This window comes from Cryptotermes secundus, unplaced genomic scaffold (assembly GCF_002891405.2).
Source record: "Cryptotermes secundus unplaced genomic scaffold, Csec_1.0 scaffold721, whole genome shotgun sequence".
Classification (NCBI taxonomy): domain Eukaryota; kingdom Metazoa; phylum Arthropoda; class Insecta; order Blattodea; family Kalotermitidae; genus Cryptotermes; species Cryptotermes secundus.
Window position 1 is genome coordinate 166,657 of NW_019733845.1, and position 16,792 is coordinate 183,448.

Genomic DNA, 16,792 nt, shown 5'->3' on the forward strand with positions numbered 1-16,792 from the left:
TTGTCTAATTAGTTAGTTAGCTAGACATAATTAGCAATAACATAACACAACCGTAGAATTGTAGGTGAAATGATCAAGCATATTTTTAGGGCAGAGAACACTGCGTAACCCTAAAAGTAGATGGAAAGGTAATATTAAAATTGTTCCCAAAGAACAGGATGTGAGAATGTGAACTGGATTCATCTCGCTCAAGCTAAGAGACCAGTGGCAGACTCTTGTGAACTCAGCAATGAACTTGGGGTTGCATAGAATGCTGGCAATTTCGTGAGTAGCTGAGCGACTACTGGATTCTCAGGAAGGGCTCATATCCGTGGAGTTGTCTAATTAGTTAGTTAGCTAGATATAATTAGCAATAACATAACACAACCGTAGAATTGTAGGTGAAATTGTCAAGCATATTTTTAGGGCAGAGACCACTGCGAAACCCTAAAAGTAGATGGAAAGATAATATTAAAATTGTTCCCAAAGAACAGGATGTGAGAATGTGAACCGGATTCATCTCGCTCAGGTTAAGAGACCAGTGGCAGACTCTTGTGAACACAGCAATGGACTTGGGGTTGCATAGAATTGTGGGAATTTCGAGAGTAGCTGAGCAACTAGTGGATTCTCAGGAAAGACTCAGCTGTGTAGAGTTGTCTAAGTAGTTCATTAGCTAGATATAATTAGCAATAACATAGGACAACGGTAGAACTATGGGTGAAATAACTATGAATATGCTGAAGGCAGAGACCACTAGAAAAACTTAGGAGTAGATTGAAAGATAATATTAAAACAGTTCTCAGAGAAATTGGATGTGAGAATGTGAACTGATTTTTTTCTGGCACAGGATAGGGACCGGCGGTGGGTTCTTGTGAACACAGCAGTGAATTTTTGGGTTACAGAGATTGGTGGAAATTTTTTGAGTGGCTGAGCTACTGGCTTTTCAATGTCTCAGCTCCATGGAGTCAGTTTTGCAGTTAGGTAGAGCGACACAGTTAGCAATAACATGTCCAAGACAACACGAGAACCGTGGCTTAAATGGCGAGGATGTCGCTGAAAGCAGGCCCCCTGATAAGGCTGAACTCGGGTCTGAAATATGAACCTGAAGGGACAAGGCTCTTATGCTGAATTGAAACATTCTTTCTTGCAGTACTTGTAACAGGCCACCTTCTGGGAAAAGCAGTCATGATACAGTGAGAGGAGATGTTTTTGATGACTTCAGTGGATGGGGAAGGATAATTATAATTAAAGTACAAATAATCTCAATAAGAGTCATAGGCCTACTAAATATGATGTCGAAACGTTGCATGCGAAAAATATTTGCATCACAGTACTAACAGTTTAAGCTTTACTGTCAATTTAGAACACAAAATTTGATTCCATAACTGGTATTATGATAACAATTTACTGCTCCTATAAACTAATCTAAACTGCACTGCTTGGCCTTGGAACTTTTACGTCGTTAATGTTAAAATGGCGGCAATACAAGTGTATGGCCTCCATTGACAAAATGTGATATAAAAATGGCTACATCCGGACAGCGTCAAAGGCACTAGTTTAATTAAATATTTCGTAAATATTATTATACAGTATTTCTATCCAGAAGGAAAGCAAACTTTTATCTGAAATTCTGACGTTCAAATCTAGAAAATAAATTACTATGAACTTTACAAAATATCGTAATTATTAATTCGTAATATTAAACTTTTAATTTATATTTATTCTAGAAAGCTCCTCATGGCGCCGAAATCCAATATGGCTACAAGAAAATGCAATGAACACTCCATCTTAGTACGATTATGTGAACACGTAAATTACGAATTATGCTTTACCTGGTAAGCAGTGGATTTCTTATGACTCAAAAATTTTGCAAACGATCACTTCTGCACATCTAAATAACTTGTTCGATTTAGAATACCGCAAATATTTAAGTTTTGTCTCTTCAAAAAGACTACCCAATTGACCGCCAAATTTGCAACTTCTTCACACTAATTAACTTATGCAAATAGTAATTATACATTTAGTAGTCTTGATATATGCGATTTAAATCGAAATTATAATGAAAAAATGTATGAAAGTCTTGCAAAATGTGTAATTCTCACTTCCCTGCCATTATAAACAGCCTACTTCGTGAACTACGCAGACTTGTTGTTCACGAACTAATGCAAAGCGGTTTCTGAATGCTTTTACAGTGCATTTAGCTCAACTCAATTAACACAAAGTCACAAATACTTGAAAATAATGTAATTAACACAACTCACGAGAATTCACGCTGCCCTAGCTGCACAAAATATGCAAGCGAAGCTGCAGAATTGGAGCACACGCTTATCACATCTTACCTCCCTCAAACGTAACGGCTCTCTGACCTGTGTGAAGGACACGTCATAACAGGGGAGGTGGGTTCAAGATTTCATTCCTGTTGATAGTACCTACACAGAGTGCGTGTTATATATTTCACATATTGCATTCCGAGATCGAATTAAAAAATATTACGCATAAAGTCTCCTCTAAATTTTTGGCAAAGCTTCCTTTGTTTCGGATTTTAAAATTAAATAAATATAGAATGATAGCACCGACCAATCACTGCTCGACAACACAATCTAGTTTCTCGCGCCCAGTGAAGAGCACAGGTGTTTGGAAACATAAAAAGCGAGGGAATTTTCGACGCGGGAGAGATAAATGAATAAAATGACAGACGTATAATTTGGCGATTCTTAAGTTCTCGAGCTGAAGGTTAAAAATGAAAATAATGATAAATTTACTTCCGCGTCGTAAGTTGTACGCTCTGGACGTGTATGGTGGCGTGGAGGTCATTCCCGAAGTACATGAAGGACAGTGACAAGGCCCTGTAAGAGAGGACCTTACAATACTCATTTTGTGTCCCCACATCCGGCAGGCTTATGGAGGTGAATGCAAAGAGAAAATGCTTGTTCTGTTGGTGATCGAACCCCGGTTTTCCAGCTCCATGGCCTGTTATGTTACTGACAGGGCTATACCAGCTTATCAGAGCTGATGTTAGAACGACGCAATTAAATTAGGAGCACGTGGCGCTCTTGAAAAGTAAATTAACCTATACACAATTGTGATTCAAATTCGTCATGGAAGAAAGAGCAATAGGGAGACTCAGAAGATAATATTAAAATAGATAATGAAGAATGCCGTCTTCTGGGATGTGGCGCCGTGTAGATCTTGTGCGAACCGACGTTTCGGAGGAACATCTTTAGAGTAGAGGAACCAGCGTGAGCAGGTGGCTGCAGACTGGTTCCTCACTCGCGGATTTCTTCTACCCTGAAGATGGAGGCGATACGTTCCTCCGAAACGTTGGGTCACACAATATCTACACGGCGCCACTTCCCAGAAGACGGCATTCTTCATAATCACCGCTGTGAAAACCTCAAATCTTACTTGAAATAGACAGTTCAGTTGTTGATTTCCTCATTAATTCATTCATATTCTGTTGTACTCTCTGAAGCATAGGGCATTCGTGAAAGGCGTCGTTTCACTTCAGTGTCTAAATATTTACACAGTCGGTAGGACTCCTTGGACTGTGGAGCAGCCTGTCGCAAGGCCGCTACCTACACAGGGCAACACAACACAGAATAAACGTGGAGGAACACCCATGCCTCGAGTGGGAATCGAAACCACGAGCAGGCGAAGCCAGTTCATGCCACTGCGATCGGCGTTGACTTTCTGAGTTTTTAATAAATCATAAACGCCTAGTCAAAGTGTTCTTAATCACGCATATATTCGAAAAGAATAACAACTGGCAAATATAGAACCTAACTTCACTAGCTGTTCTGTAGGGCATTAAAACGTGGCTTCTGCTTCAAGGGAAGGAATTAATTGCAAGTGTTTGAGACCATCTTGTTCAGGAAAATATTGGGCTCTAAGAAGAGTTAACACATGAGAACATTGAAGGATATTATGGGTTGTCTAGTTTTTATACGTTGTGATGGACTGGGCATGTAGCTTGCATGGAAAAGATTAGAGATACAGGATTTTGTGGGAAAATGTAAGTTCTTGGAAGATCTAAATTTGGATGGGAGAAATATTAGCCTGGTTCTTAAAGGCATGGTTTTGAAAACGTTGGGCCCTCCCATCACAATGAATTAAACGCTTTTTGTACTTCGCTACAGGTGCTTGTCACAATGTCAAATGGGCACATAAAAGTCTGCGCCCCAATCTGGGGTCCAGCTGCCACCTCCCGATAATAGGTCATAATTAGCCCACGCCCCTCGCTCCCTGCTGGGAACTTGATGTCATAAATCACGCCAAAGTTATTTAACGACGCTATTCTAACTGCGTACGTTGTCTATGTTAGATTGTTGATGGGATTGTGACCGGCTAATTGGAAACGTGTGGAAGTGGATGTGGCCAATTTTAAGCTATTACTGCTAATTCTGCTGATGTAATTTAGGAAAATGACGAAACAGATCCTGTCATTATCTTCTTGCGTAAGGTCAGACTAGAGATATCTATTTTCTAGTCTACAGACGGAACTTGCCCTAACTGGCAAGTTTACCGGTGTGCAAGCCTCGCTGTGGACAGAGGGTGTGTCCGGTGTGTCTGTTCACTGTGCCCCGCTGTTGATGAATGGGTACCGGGTGTAGGGGTTATCAGGCTTGTTTCGTACCCGTGAGGTCACAAGCTCTAGCCTCGGCTATGCTGGTTGAGTGTGTTACTTAGTAGCTCGACTCGAACGCCTTAAGTAGGCCACGACCATACGACATACTTTATTGGATAAATCTTTCTTTTATTTGCGATGGTCTAGTTGGTGAAGTGAGTACTCGAGCAAGGTGGCTCAGTCGGTAACCCTTCTGATTTGTATTCAGGAGGTCCTCGGTTCGAATTTGGGTCGGAACATTGCCTATCCTGAATTAAATGTTTCTTGGGTTTCCTCAGTCCCTCTATGAAAATGCCGGTTTGGTAGCACCTGTAATCTTTTTCAAAACACGAATCGATGTAATTCGATCATTTGACCCTAAAAATTCTGAGTTACTCGTGGCTTCATTTATCAAATCACAAATAAATGAAATAAAAATATACTACCCACGACCGGAGGAACGCACATATAGGCACGCACACTGAAGTACGCCACTGAAATGAGCTCACACCAAGTTTCAGCCATTCAGAAGTTGATGGGTGCGGGGGAAACACAGACAGCACGGAGATCGCATATGCATAATCTTTTTTTTTTTTTTCAAAATAAGGAGAGTAGGCTAAAAAGGGGCAGTGTCTAGTGTTGTCTAACGAAACATCCGCGACTGGACGGTCTCTTGCATAGAAACAAATCAAGAGCGATCAAGAGACAGCGAACTAAGCAGAACAAGGGAATGACGAGCCCAAGTGGTGGTGCACAACCCTCCCTCCAACCTCTCGCATTGCAAGCCTGGGGTGAGGTTGGTTATCGCTAGTCTATACGTTTCAAATAACATACAGTAGAGCTGTGGCCAGCACAAATCCTACGCAGTTAGAATTGTCCCAGGGAGTTGGAACGTGAGAACAGGTTTAAGGAGATCTCCCATGAAGAAATTCGTGTCACATTTATTTACCAACTGTTTTAACTCTGTTTGATGGAGTGACCCAGACGAATGAACTTGAAGTAGCTTGCGATAATTCTCTCTTGTTTCTTTACGTCCTCTCCCTTTCTTCCTCCGCCATTCACTCTTCGTCTTCTTAATGTTTCACATGGAATATATAGTATTGAGCGGTATTCAGTTCATGTCACGTATTCAGTAGGTATCTGCTTCGAATCCTCGGCGGACTACAGGCAATCCAAACGTTTTGCTCGGTACACGCTACGCGGAATCAAGTTTATATTACGTACGCATAAAACCCACACACATATATGTATACGTACACGTATATGACTACGTTTTGTTCTGATGACACAGCACAATTTATGTAATTAATTAAAAAAAATTATGATTTGCCTAAAGTTATATTAGACAAATTTACGTTTAATTTTTCTCTACACTCTCTCTTAGAAACATATCATTTCGCCTATAAACATTGAGCGAATTAAGCTAGAAATGCATGCAGATAAGCAAGTAGGCATTTAAGAAATGTCCGGTATTTTGCCCATTCGTACTGAAATTGGAATAGAGACAAAGAACATAGAATATTCCCTAATATTAAATGTTATGAAATTCGTTCGACGGTTCTGTATTTGGTACATTCAAACTGACTGAAAGACAGATATAGCCAAGATAAGAAAGTTAATTGTAGAATTTTGTTGCTAACGTGTAGTTTATCTTAGTGGCTGAATGCATTTTATGTATTTGAGGCTTACGTCACCACGAGTGTCTGTCTGACTGTATTATTTTCAGTTCCGAATTTGTTGTCAGTGAGTAATATTGTAGGATTTATTGTGCCGTACCAGTGCAAACACAAAGGTTCATTGCACCAATGAACTGATGAGAAATATAAAGTGTGAAGCTAGGACTTGTCTCTTCAAGTGTGTCATTTCACGCTGCAAGACTGGAAATAATTAATTTTGTAATATATCCCCAGGTTAATGTGAGCTGTCGGTTGACACTAACGTGCAGCGTGCACATGAGTGGTGAAATGAAAGGCAGGCTGACTGATAGACATGTGCCTACACACGTAGAACAGTTCGTAAATAACTAAGGCGTGCAATACGTAAACGATGTGACCGCTTAGAAACGGAGGCAATCGATTGAACTGACACCTGTTGTGCGCACTGCAGCCTGCAGTCCTTAACGCTTTTGCTTACACGAGTGTGAGACTTCACTTCCCCGAATCAATAGGCAACATGTACGACAGAATTCAGAACGTGGTGATACACCGAAGCAGGCTACCTGGACGGTAAACGTTCTGTCATGAAATATATATATATATGGTCTGATCAATGCAGTGCAGTTTAAACATGTTCCGCCAAAACTGACTGGGCTGTGACGGTAAGAATGTCATCCTTTGGTGTGAATAAATATTAACAAAGTAAATATAAATAAATCATATCCTGAAACCTGGTCGAGACTGAGTATGAACGCGGATAGAACGCTTTAAATCCTTACTTAAAATTTGACAATCAATAATTTATTCCAACTATGTAAGATTTGAGGCTTTCACGGCGGTGACTATGAAGAAAGCAGTCTTCTGGGATTTGGCACCGTGTATATGTGGTGTTAACCGACGTTTCGGAGGAACGTATCGCCACCATCTTCAGGGTAGAAGGAAAAATATAAGAAATCCGCAAGCGAAGAGACCGTGAGAACCGGTACCGGTTCCCTGAAGATGGAGGCGATACGTTCCTCCGAAACGTCGGTTAACACCACATATACACGGTGCCAAATCCCAGAAGACTGCTTTCTTCATATTCCAACTATGTTTATGTTCTTCAAAACTACACAATTTATTATGTTTTATTTATTTCTGTAAGCCTGTAGTTTCTTACGGCACCCCTGTTTCAGTCAGTGCATGTGCCCTGGATTTAAGTAGTACAGTTTTGTGAAAGGAGGAATGACACAGTGTGATCTGAAACTGAAAGATAATATTTTTCCTCGCAGTTACACGTAAATTATTGCAGTTTCACATTCCACATTTCACGCATGGAAACTTTAAACAACCCTTGAAGAGTTTTGTCTTCTGGTTATAGCGCCGTGTAGTCCGTTGAAAGTCAACCGATGTTTCACAGTGACATATCGCCTCCATCTTCAAGATTGAAGAGTAAGAAAATCAAAGAACTAGCAAGAAGCGGGTAGCTTCAACCGTGATTTTAACGGACTACACAACATTACATTCCATTGCTGTGAGGACCTCAAATTCCAACTCCCGGTCTCGGATATCCTAATCAGCTGTTTGGGGAAGACTTTGTATAATACGAGCTGGAAGTTTTCATCGGACTGTACTTGCGACTTCAAGGATAGTGAACGGATATAAAATTATTGATGTGAAAGTTAGGGCCACTGCTGGAGCAGCTGTTTTGCAAGTGGCTTAGCTGCGTTAAAATGTACCGTTATAACTACCTGTTTTTCTTTCACGGCGAAAAACAAATATTCCTCGGGTGTTCCGAAATGTGACCGCCGTTGTGGTCTAGTGATCAGAGGTCCCGGGTTCGATTCCCGGCGCTACCAGATTTTCTGAGAAGTAGTGGATCTGGAACATGGTCCAATCAGTCTCTTTAGTATAACTGAGCTACTTCAAGGAAATAGAGGCTCTGGTCTAGAAAACCGAAACTAACGGCCGCGGGGATTCGTTGCGCTGACCACGTGACACCCTCTATCCGCTAAAGTTGGCACTAACTTCGCCGACAAGCGGCGGTAGCTCGGTCGGTGTAGTTCGCTTGCGGACTCAAGCCACGGAGTTTGTTGTATTCCGGAATGTAGACGTCCTAGTTTATTCAAGACTGACTAGAGCTGTCTCTATAGCGTCAACGTAAAGTTGGAAGCACCTAGTTAAATAATAACGGCACTACTACTTGTTAATAGGGAAACAATAGATATATATAAGGCCAAACATTTGTCTGTTGTTTTCACGAAAATGATTTTCTTTAATATTGCTCTCAATATAAATATTTATAGCCCGTATAGCTTGAGCATTAGGATTAATAATATGTTCCAGAAAACCTTGGCTGTGACGCAAGATAACACTACTGAAGTCCCATTGCTGCCGTATAGGCCAATGCTGAAATAATCCAAGCTTACCAAAAAGTATGAGGAAATATGTCACTTTCAAACCTAAAAAACTTCGCGTTTTCATGTTAGATTGAAGCGAAACTCAACAGCAAATGAAATTTCCGCTTGAGTGTGTGTGTATGTGCATGTGTGCGCGTGTTTGTCCAAGCTCTGTTTTGGAGCCTGCGGACTCTCATACCTGAGCGCGTGTGGAGAGGATGGGAAATGCGTTGAAAATGTGTCACGAGTAGGACCGGGTCACTAAGACTGTATAACTCAAAACTAATTCATATTCAGCACCAAAGAACTGCAGACTAGGAAGGAACTGATGAAGTTTTTATCGCCTTTGAAGAGAGAACAGAGATATTTCTGAACTAGAGAGAACAAAGTGAGGAGACCCACATTTTTTATTCTGTTGTATTATCCTAAAATTATATTCACAAAAGTTCTGAACAAAATTCTTAACAATAAATCAAATAACTCAAATAAAAAGGACAGGGTTTTCAGATCATATTTATATTCGAGATATTTCCAGCCAAATGTACGACTTAAAATGGAAAATTCTGCCACGCCTTTACATATTTTGCTAACTTTGTAGTAATGTTTCTGTATCAAAACTGAACATAAGTATTCATGAATATGAGATTCGCTTGGTTTTCGTAAGGTCAGCTCTTAGCCTTAACTTAAGAGAATAATTTTATACGCATTTCATTTTCACAGACTGTTCCATCTCGCTTCCATTTTGGAGGTGCTGAAACTTGTAACGGACGCGGAAGAACTTCCCACTCCTGGAGCTACTGTCGTTCACGGGACAGACACGGAGTCAGTGACGCAACTGGAGCAAGAATCGTGGCTCGAGCCGCACAAAGACTCAGGGACAGTCATACATTCCGATGTAGGGTTCCATCACAAAATTCTTCCTGGGCTAGAGACGTATCCAGGTAAGGAGGAAGCCGTGATCAGGTACGAGCCTGAAGAAGTGAAGCCGGAAGTCGGGTGGGAAGCTGTGCTGAGCAACCAGCCTGCAGATGATGGGTCCGACCCTCTGCCGGTGTTTGACGCGGAGTGGGGCACAGAGCTGCACGGGGCTTGTGACTGCTGGAACACCACGGAGGATGGACGCGACGTGGAAGTCGAGTGTCGTTGTGGTGGCGTAGAACTCACCGAAATCCCCAGCAACCTAGCGAGCGGCGTGCACCGCATGTGAGTAGCTTCGCCCCTGATGTCATCGGACATAAAAGAATGCCTTTGTACTTTGGAGCCATTGGCGATCCACCCCACATGTTCAGTGTGAGTTGCTTTATTACAAGCGACGTGACCAATACTGTCGCCAGAAACGCGTTTAACCACATATCCGCTACCCTGCAGAACGCATATTAAAATTTCTCCATCCATATGTCTGTTCTTCCGCAAGCTTTAAACATCTCAAACGGATTCTCATTAAATCTGATACTGTAGAGTTCTACGAATAGAGGTATTTAAGAATACATTTCAGTTTGATTAAAATCGAAAAAAATAAAACTTGACAGATATGAAGTTTTATTTCCTGGGATATAACGCGGTGTTGTCAGTTGAAAGTCTATAGACATTTCATAGAAATATGTCACCCCATCTTCAGGGTCAAAGAATAAGCCACGCAAGAAACCAGCTTGAAGCAGGAAGCAAGCAGCCTCTCAACCGACTTCATGGCGTTGTATCCCGGAAGGCAAACTTCTTCATACCCGCCGCTGACGAAGCCTTCAAATCTACATACACGTAACGGATGCTTCATATGGAGACCTGCCTGCATTTCTATTCATTTCACGAGCATAACTTCTTAAATATTTATTGGGGGAAAAACGTTTTGCGAATGCGCTGCAGAGAGAAATGAATCATTTATATCACTCCCAGTACAATTTTCCATATCTTACGTTTCAATGTTATTAACTGCGCATTCACTTTGTAACTTACGCTAAGCTGTCAGTAGTGGTTCTCCTAATATCTACTGTAATTACCGTAGCCTCTTATAAAACAAGGAAGCTAGGCCATAACTACGACACAGAAGTGTAAACGCTTTCTGTAGCTTATCGAAATAAATGCTTGAGGGTGAATAGTATCGTGTCACGTATAATTCCTTCTGCCACACGTGACTGTTGAATGTGCACTGCATACAGTTAAAATCACCCTTTTCTTTGGGGCTGTTCGAGAACTGGGGGTGGACTCACTGAGAGTCAGTAGGAAACTGCTTTGTGTGGGTCCCCTTATTTCGAGAGATGTGGCTTTTACTTTCACCGGACCCCGACTCAGTCGATATCCACACCAGGGTTCAGTCGGTAGGCCACGTCTGTATAATGTCAGCAAATCCTCAGAAAACGCACACCTGCGTATCGCTATGTCACTGTCACCTGTTTAGCAACAGAAATACGTTTGTTTAATTAGGGTACTGACGTTGATACTTGCTAGTATTTATGGGAACTCTTTGGTCTAGTGGTCAGAGTTCCTGGCTACAGATCCAGAGGTCCGGGTTCGATTCCCGGCGCTACCAGATTTTCTGTGGAGTAGTCAGTCTGGAACGTGGTCCACTCGGCCTCGTGAGGATAATTGAGGAGCTATTTAAAAGAAGTAGCGACTTCGGTCTAGAAAACACGAATTAACGGCCGTGGGGATTCGTTGTGCTGATCACGCGACACCCTCTATCTGCTAAAGTTGGCACTAACTTCGCCGACAAACGGCGGTCGCTAGGTCGGTATAGATCGCTTGCGGGATTGAAACCACGGAGTTTGTTTTTGTTTGTTTATTACTTAGGTAGCTGTAGAAACTGGGCTTTGCATTTCCAGGCACTTCGTACATAGAAAGTTCTGAGTCTGCTTGTAGTCAACTCCATACTCGATAGAGAAACATAATTTCAGGTTATATTGTATAAAGTCAATTGTGGCTCACGAGATTCCTAATAGGGGGACAATGGAAAAATACATCATAAATTTACGCTTATAATTGTCTCGCGTTTAATATTGTTTTTAAACACTAATAATCCCTTCCAGAGATGAAGTAACTGGAGGTCGCAGAAATCAGCATACTGAGTAGCTTCATAACCTGTAGTCTTCTCCAAGTATAATTATAATGATGAAGTCAAGGAGGACGAGATGGGCAGGGCATGTAGCACGAATTTGGAGAGGATGAATGCATATAGGACATTGGTGTGAAAGCCAGAAGCAAGGATATCACTGGGAAGACCAAGACGTAGGTCGGTGGACAATATTAAAATGAATCTTAGAGAGACAGAATGGTATGGTATGGATTGGATTGATGTGGCTTAGAATACGGACCTATGGAGGGCTATTGTGAACATGGTAATTAATCTTTGGGTTCCATAAAATTCTGGGAAGTACTTGAGTAGCTGCAGAATTGGCAGCTTCGCAAGAAGGGCTCAGCTCCATGAGTGAGTGAATAATACCTTCCTTAAAGCAACTTGGGAGCCGAAACTATGCATAAATGGCTTGTAGAGAAATCAGAAGTGACGCTTGGCAGACCCAGGAATAATTAAGAAGCTAATGTTGGACTGTATGCAGCTGAGGGGATGTGAACTGCATTCGTCTTGTTCAGAAACGAGTCAAGTGATACGGGATCTTGAGAGCTCGACAGCCAAACTCGATTTCTGCAGTTGATGGGAATTTTGCTCAATAACAAACAAACTCCGTGGCCTGTAGTCCGCAAGCGAACTATACCGACCGAGCGACCGTGGCTTGTCGAAGAAGTCAGTGTCAACTTTTGCGGATAGAGAGTGTCACGTGGTCAGCGCAACGTATTCAAAATGACGTTAATCTCGGGTTTCTAGACCGGAGTCGCTATTTCTTTGAAATAGCTCCCCTGTTATCCTCACGAGGCTGGGGGGAACCCGTTCCAGACCCTCTACTTCTCAGAAAATATGGTAGCGCCTGGAATTGAACCCGAATCTCTGGATCTGTAGCCACACTCTGACCACAAGATCACAGAAGCGGTATCTTGCTCAATAGCTAAGGGATTATTAGCTCCTCAGTCTTCTTCTTCTTCTTCTTCTTCTTGCAGTTAGAAACTACGTGTGGCAGTTATTTAATCAAACAAAGACGACGGGTCCCGATACAAACTGGTATGTCCCCCAGAATCGAAATGTTTAGTGGGTTCAGAGCCTACAGCAGATCTGCAGCTGCGACAGCCATGCCCACGCGGAAACAGCTCCTGGTTCTGTGACTAAGCATTCTTCACATATTCGGTACATTAATTGACTATTATTACATGGGTATTGTGCTACAAGGCTAAAAAACTTCACCCCCATTTCTTGAGTAGGAAGTCCGGCCAAAAAAATGACTCTTCGGTTAGCTGCGGAGGAGCGTCCAGCTGGCAGGATTAAATTTAATAAGCCGCAGAAAATGAAAGTAGTTACACATTTCTCAAGCCTTTCTTTAATTCGTGAACCGAGAAAAGTCTTCCTTACAGCATTTACTTTACGTGAAAAAGTTACATATTTTAGGTTACATGAGAGCAGAACATATTTCTGTTTTGAAAACGAGGCCACGGGAAAACTCTGCTTGAAAGCCACTGCTCTAGAGAATGTTCCAGCCAGTTTTATAAGACCGTGAGCTTAAAAATCAGAATTCCAATACAGCTGCCAGAAGATGATGGATCAGAACGGTATATAGGCATGTTCAGAGACGTAAACATGCATAGACCAAGAAGGAAATCGCTGGGGTCTACACTGTGTGAAATATTGTGTACTTTCTTTGTTCTTAGAAACCGTTCCGTGAAATTCGTCTTCAGGTGTCGCTCTAGCTAATAGAACTCATGTCGGTTTCTTTGTCGTCTTATTCGTAAAAATTTGTGTAACTTATTTTTTACTGAACGCAACTGTGTCGAACCTACATAGGTCATTCTACACACTACAGAAATGTATCTGTCATGTTAAAACATGTTTCATCTGAAAGAAAGAAAGAAAATTTCGAAGATGTGGTTTCTCCACAAATACACATGAATTACAAGAAGAGTAAAGGGTTATGACAAGAGACATTTTCTGTCGACACCTCGTTGGTGTCTCCACCTTATCGTGGTGAGGGGGTTTGAGTATGCCAAGGACCCTGAGAGCTATACCAGCGGTAGCGTAGCTACTGGCAGGGCCTCCCTTGCTGGACAGGTCAAAGGGTAGGCATCAGACGAAGAGAGACACCAAAAACTGATGCCGGAAGCAGCGTCATCAGCAGCGACTTGAAGCACAGAGCAAATGATGCTCGAGATGGTTCAAGTTCGTATAGCAACAGGCGTGACCAGAGTGGTTTGAACGGCTGTTGTACTGCGATGTGGAAAGCAAATGGAAAAACTACCACATTATCACTTTTCCTGGATAGTCTCTTTCCAAAAACAGAAGATCGCATTAAGTGGAGGAACTGTTTTGGAAGAGACTGTGGACCTGTCGTCTGACAGATTACTGATGAATGAATGAATGAATGAATGTATAGATGTCTTCTCGTTGTTGCCAGGTCAGCCTTGCCACCCAAAACAAACACATTTTCCAAGCGTGTTGAACGACCTATGAATGAGTTACACAGTTTCCTTCAATAATAAAGAAGTTATATACATTTTAAAATATAAGGCGATAAAAGAGGAATTCATATATCCTTCAACGTAGTAAATGGTTTAAGAAATGAAGTCACTCAAAATTTGCTCGCTTGAGATACAATTAATTTCAGCACTTGTTAAATACACGTATATTCGATTTATTAATATTGTGACATGTAGAATCATTGCTAGACGACTCGGTAAACACATTCACGAGGCAACGAATACGCAGGCAAAAATCGAATAACATCCGTTGATAAGGAACGGCGATGTAATTACAACAATAGAGGAAGCGGTGTTTTCTATGAATCCGCTTCGAGACTATATAAGTAGTACACAATAGAATCAAATTAGAGAGAGCGAGAATGGTGCGAGTCCTCAGCGGTCAGGGAGGAAAGGTTCGACTGAAGATTTACTGCGAGTTATTCTAATTTATTGTGTTTACGAGTGGTTCTAAGGAGCGATCAATAAATCCAATCATCCAGTCCAAACCCCGTTATTACTAGTCACGGCAATAAACACGTGACAATATATGCAGATGAATTCAAGGAGAATGCGATGGACAATCACGTGAAGCAAGTGGAAGAAAGAAGAAACTCCATACTGGTAACATGAAGAGAAAACACCACTTAATCAGCTGTAGTTATAAAATTAAATAAAACATATTTTAACGTGCTTGTTTACTGACACGACAATAACTTCACGCCGGTCTTGGATCTAGCGAATTTATTGCACATCCGCTCTTACATTTACACAATTCACAATTTTACATCTGAAGTTTCACAAATATTTCTCCTGCTGCAGTCACTACCATGCACTCGATACAACCCGACTCGACGACTGCTAGATTGAAACTGACTGGTTACTCTGGTCAAAAGTCAAAGTCACATTGCCACTGACGGTCAGTCAGTCAGTAAGTCTTGGTGTCGAGCCCCATCTGGGGCTCATGACCAGATATTAATTTTATCGTTTGACAGTTACGGTTTTATTTTCGTGGGGCGCCCTCTCTGACGAGAGGACGGGTCTGTCTTGTGCATATGCTGCTGGCCATTGCCAGAGCGATCTTTCTCGGGTCGGAGTCCCTTGGGACTCGCGACCATATTTTACTGTCTCAGATATGAGGCTTCCCTTTTCGTCGCCTCCTACGACTCGCAGGGTCACGGTGGAGGTATTCGACCCCGCCTCCACACGGGGGATGACTGGTTAATTAGCTCTGTGGTTGTCGGCTTATGTAGGTGTTCTGCGGACCGGATACGAGACACCATTCGCCACGGTTCCATCTCACTTGTTCGGCAATCCGTTGCTTCGGGAACGCTCTTTATACGCTGGTAACATGTTTCGTCCCATCCGTTGCTACTCAACGGCCTTCTGTTGTTCATCTCCGGGGTAACGTGTTCGTTGTTTCGGCATTGTCTACGCAACGGCTTAACGTTATCGCGTTACCATGGAAGTATCTACTCCAGACACGTTACAATACGTCTTTCATTGGAAGAGAAGGATTGAATTGCTATAGATATATAATCTCAAGATCAAAATTTTGCACTAATAATCGAAGTTTAAGTTCCTCGATAAAACTCACTGGAATCAGTCTGCAGGTTTCAATACATTTAATTCTTTTCAAATGTGAACAGTGCTTTATGAGCAACTCAAGAGCCTCCACGGTCATAGCATGAGGCTCACATTCGTATACAGCAATGTCCTCCAAGTCTGCAAGTGTGCCAGTCCTTACAACTTCCCTCATGAATTCCACGGTGAAGATGTTAACCAAATCCAAGCGAATTGTCTTCAGACTGACGTAATGTCGAATGTAGTCACGGCTCCTTTCGTGATCACGGATATTAACTATGTATAAGGAAGTTAAATTTCTGAAATGTGGTAACTGGGGGTCGAGCTGTGTATCTGGGTCCAATGATAATAATGTGCACAACGACAAGGTCAGAGACGATAAAGACGGGCACAGCGTTACGATGTCTTGAAGATTTACATGTTTGATGAGATACAGAGTCAAATCGGTAAATCTGTGACCTATATCAGTCAGGACGGCGTTCAGATTATATTTAGCATAATCTCCCCCTGCAAGTAGCAAGGTGTGTAATGTGGTCAAAGCTGCCAGGCCAGACAGATCTTCAGTAAATAGGCATATGTCCAAGTTAGTTAGGTTGCGGCACCGCTGTGCTAGCTTACTGATATCCTCAACATTACCGCTGACATGTGATATCTTATGAAGGTTCTTCTCTGCAACATGATCTAAAATATCATCTTCCTCTATTCTAAACACGATTTCCTTTATTTGAGGTAATTTTGAGAGTAGGAACGCATAGTGTTCCTTATCAATTCCTGTTCCACTCAAATTTAAAATCTCTAATTTCCTGAGCTGCAGTAAGTGCTTAGCAGAAGCGTTGGTTACACGAAAAGAAAGACATAGAGAAACCATCTTCAGGCTGGTACAGTGCAATCCCAGTTGTTCTAATACTTCGTCAGTGCAATGATACTCGTAAGTAAATATCTGCAAATGCCTAATGTGACAGATCATCCTTGCAAGTCCACCCGGTTCGCCTTCTGTGCTTGTACGAAATCTCAAATGCAATGTTCTTAATCCAGGTACGCTGTCC

At 41.9% G+C, this 16,792-nt stretch overlaps 1 protein-coding gene across 3 annotated transcripts in view; it reads left to right on the top strand.

Moving 5' to 3' along the window:
* The window catches only part of LOC111868272 (lutropin-choriogonadotropic hormone receptor), a 155,044-nt gene that overhangs the window by 67,621 nt on the left and 70,631 nt on the right, over positions 1 to 16,792 (top strand). For 2 of the 3 annotated variants that reach the window (XM_023858770.2, XM_033752991.1), the window contains exon 2: positions 9,336 to 9,818. The exons of the other annotated variant lie outside the window; for it this stretch is intronic. In XM_023858770.2, coding sequence (XP_023714538.1) covers positions 9,336 to 9,818 — 483 coding nt within the window. The remainder of the gene's footprint in view (positions 1 to 9,335; positions 9,819 to 16,792) is intronic. 3 annotated transcript variants of the gene reach the window in all.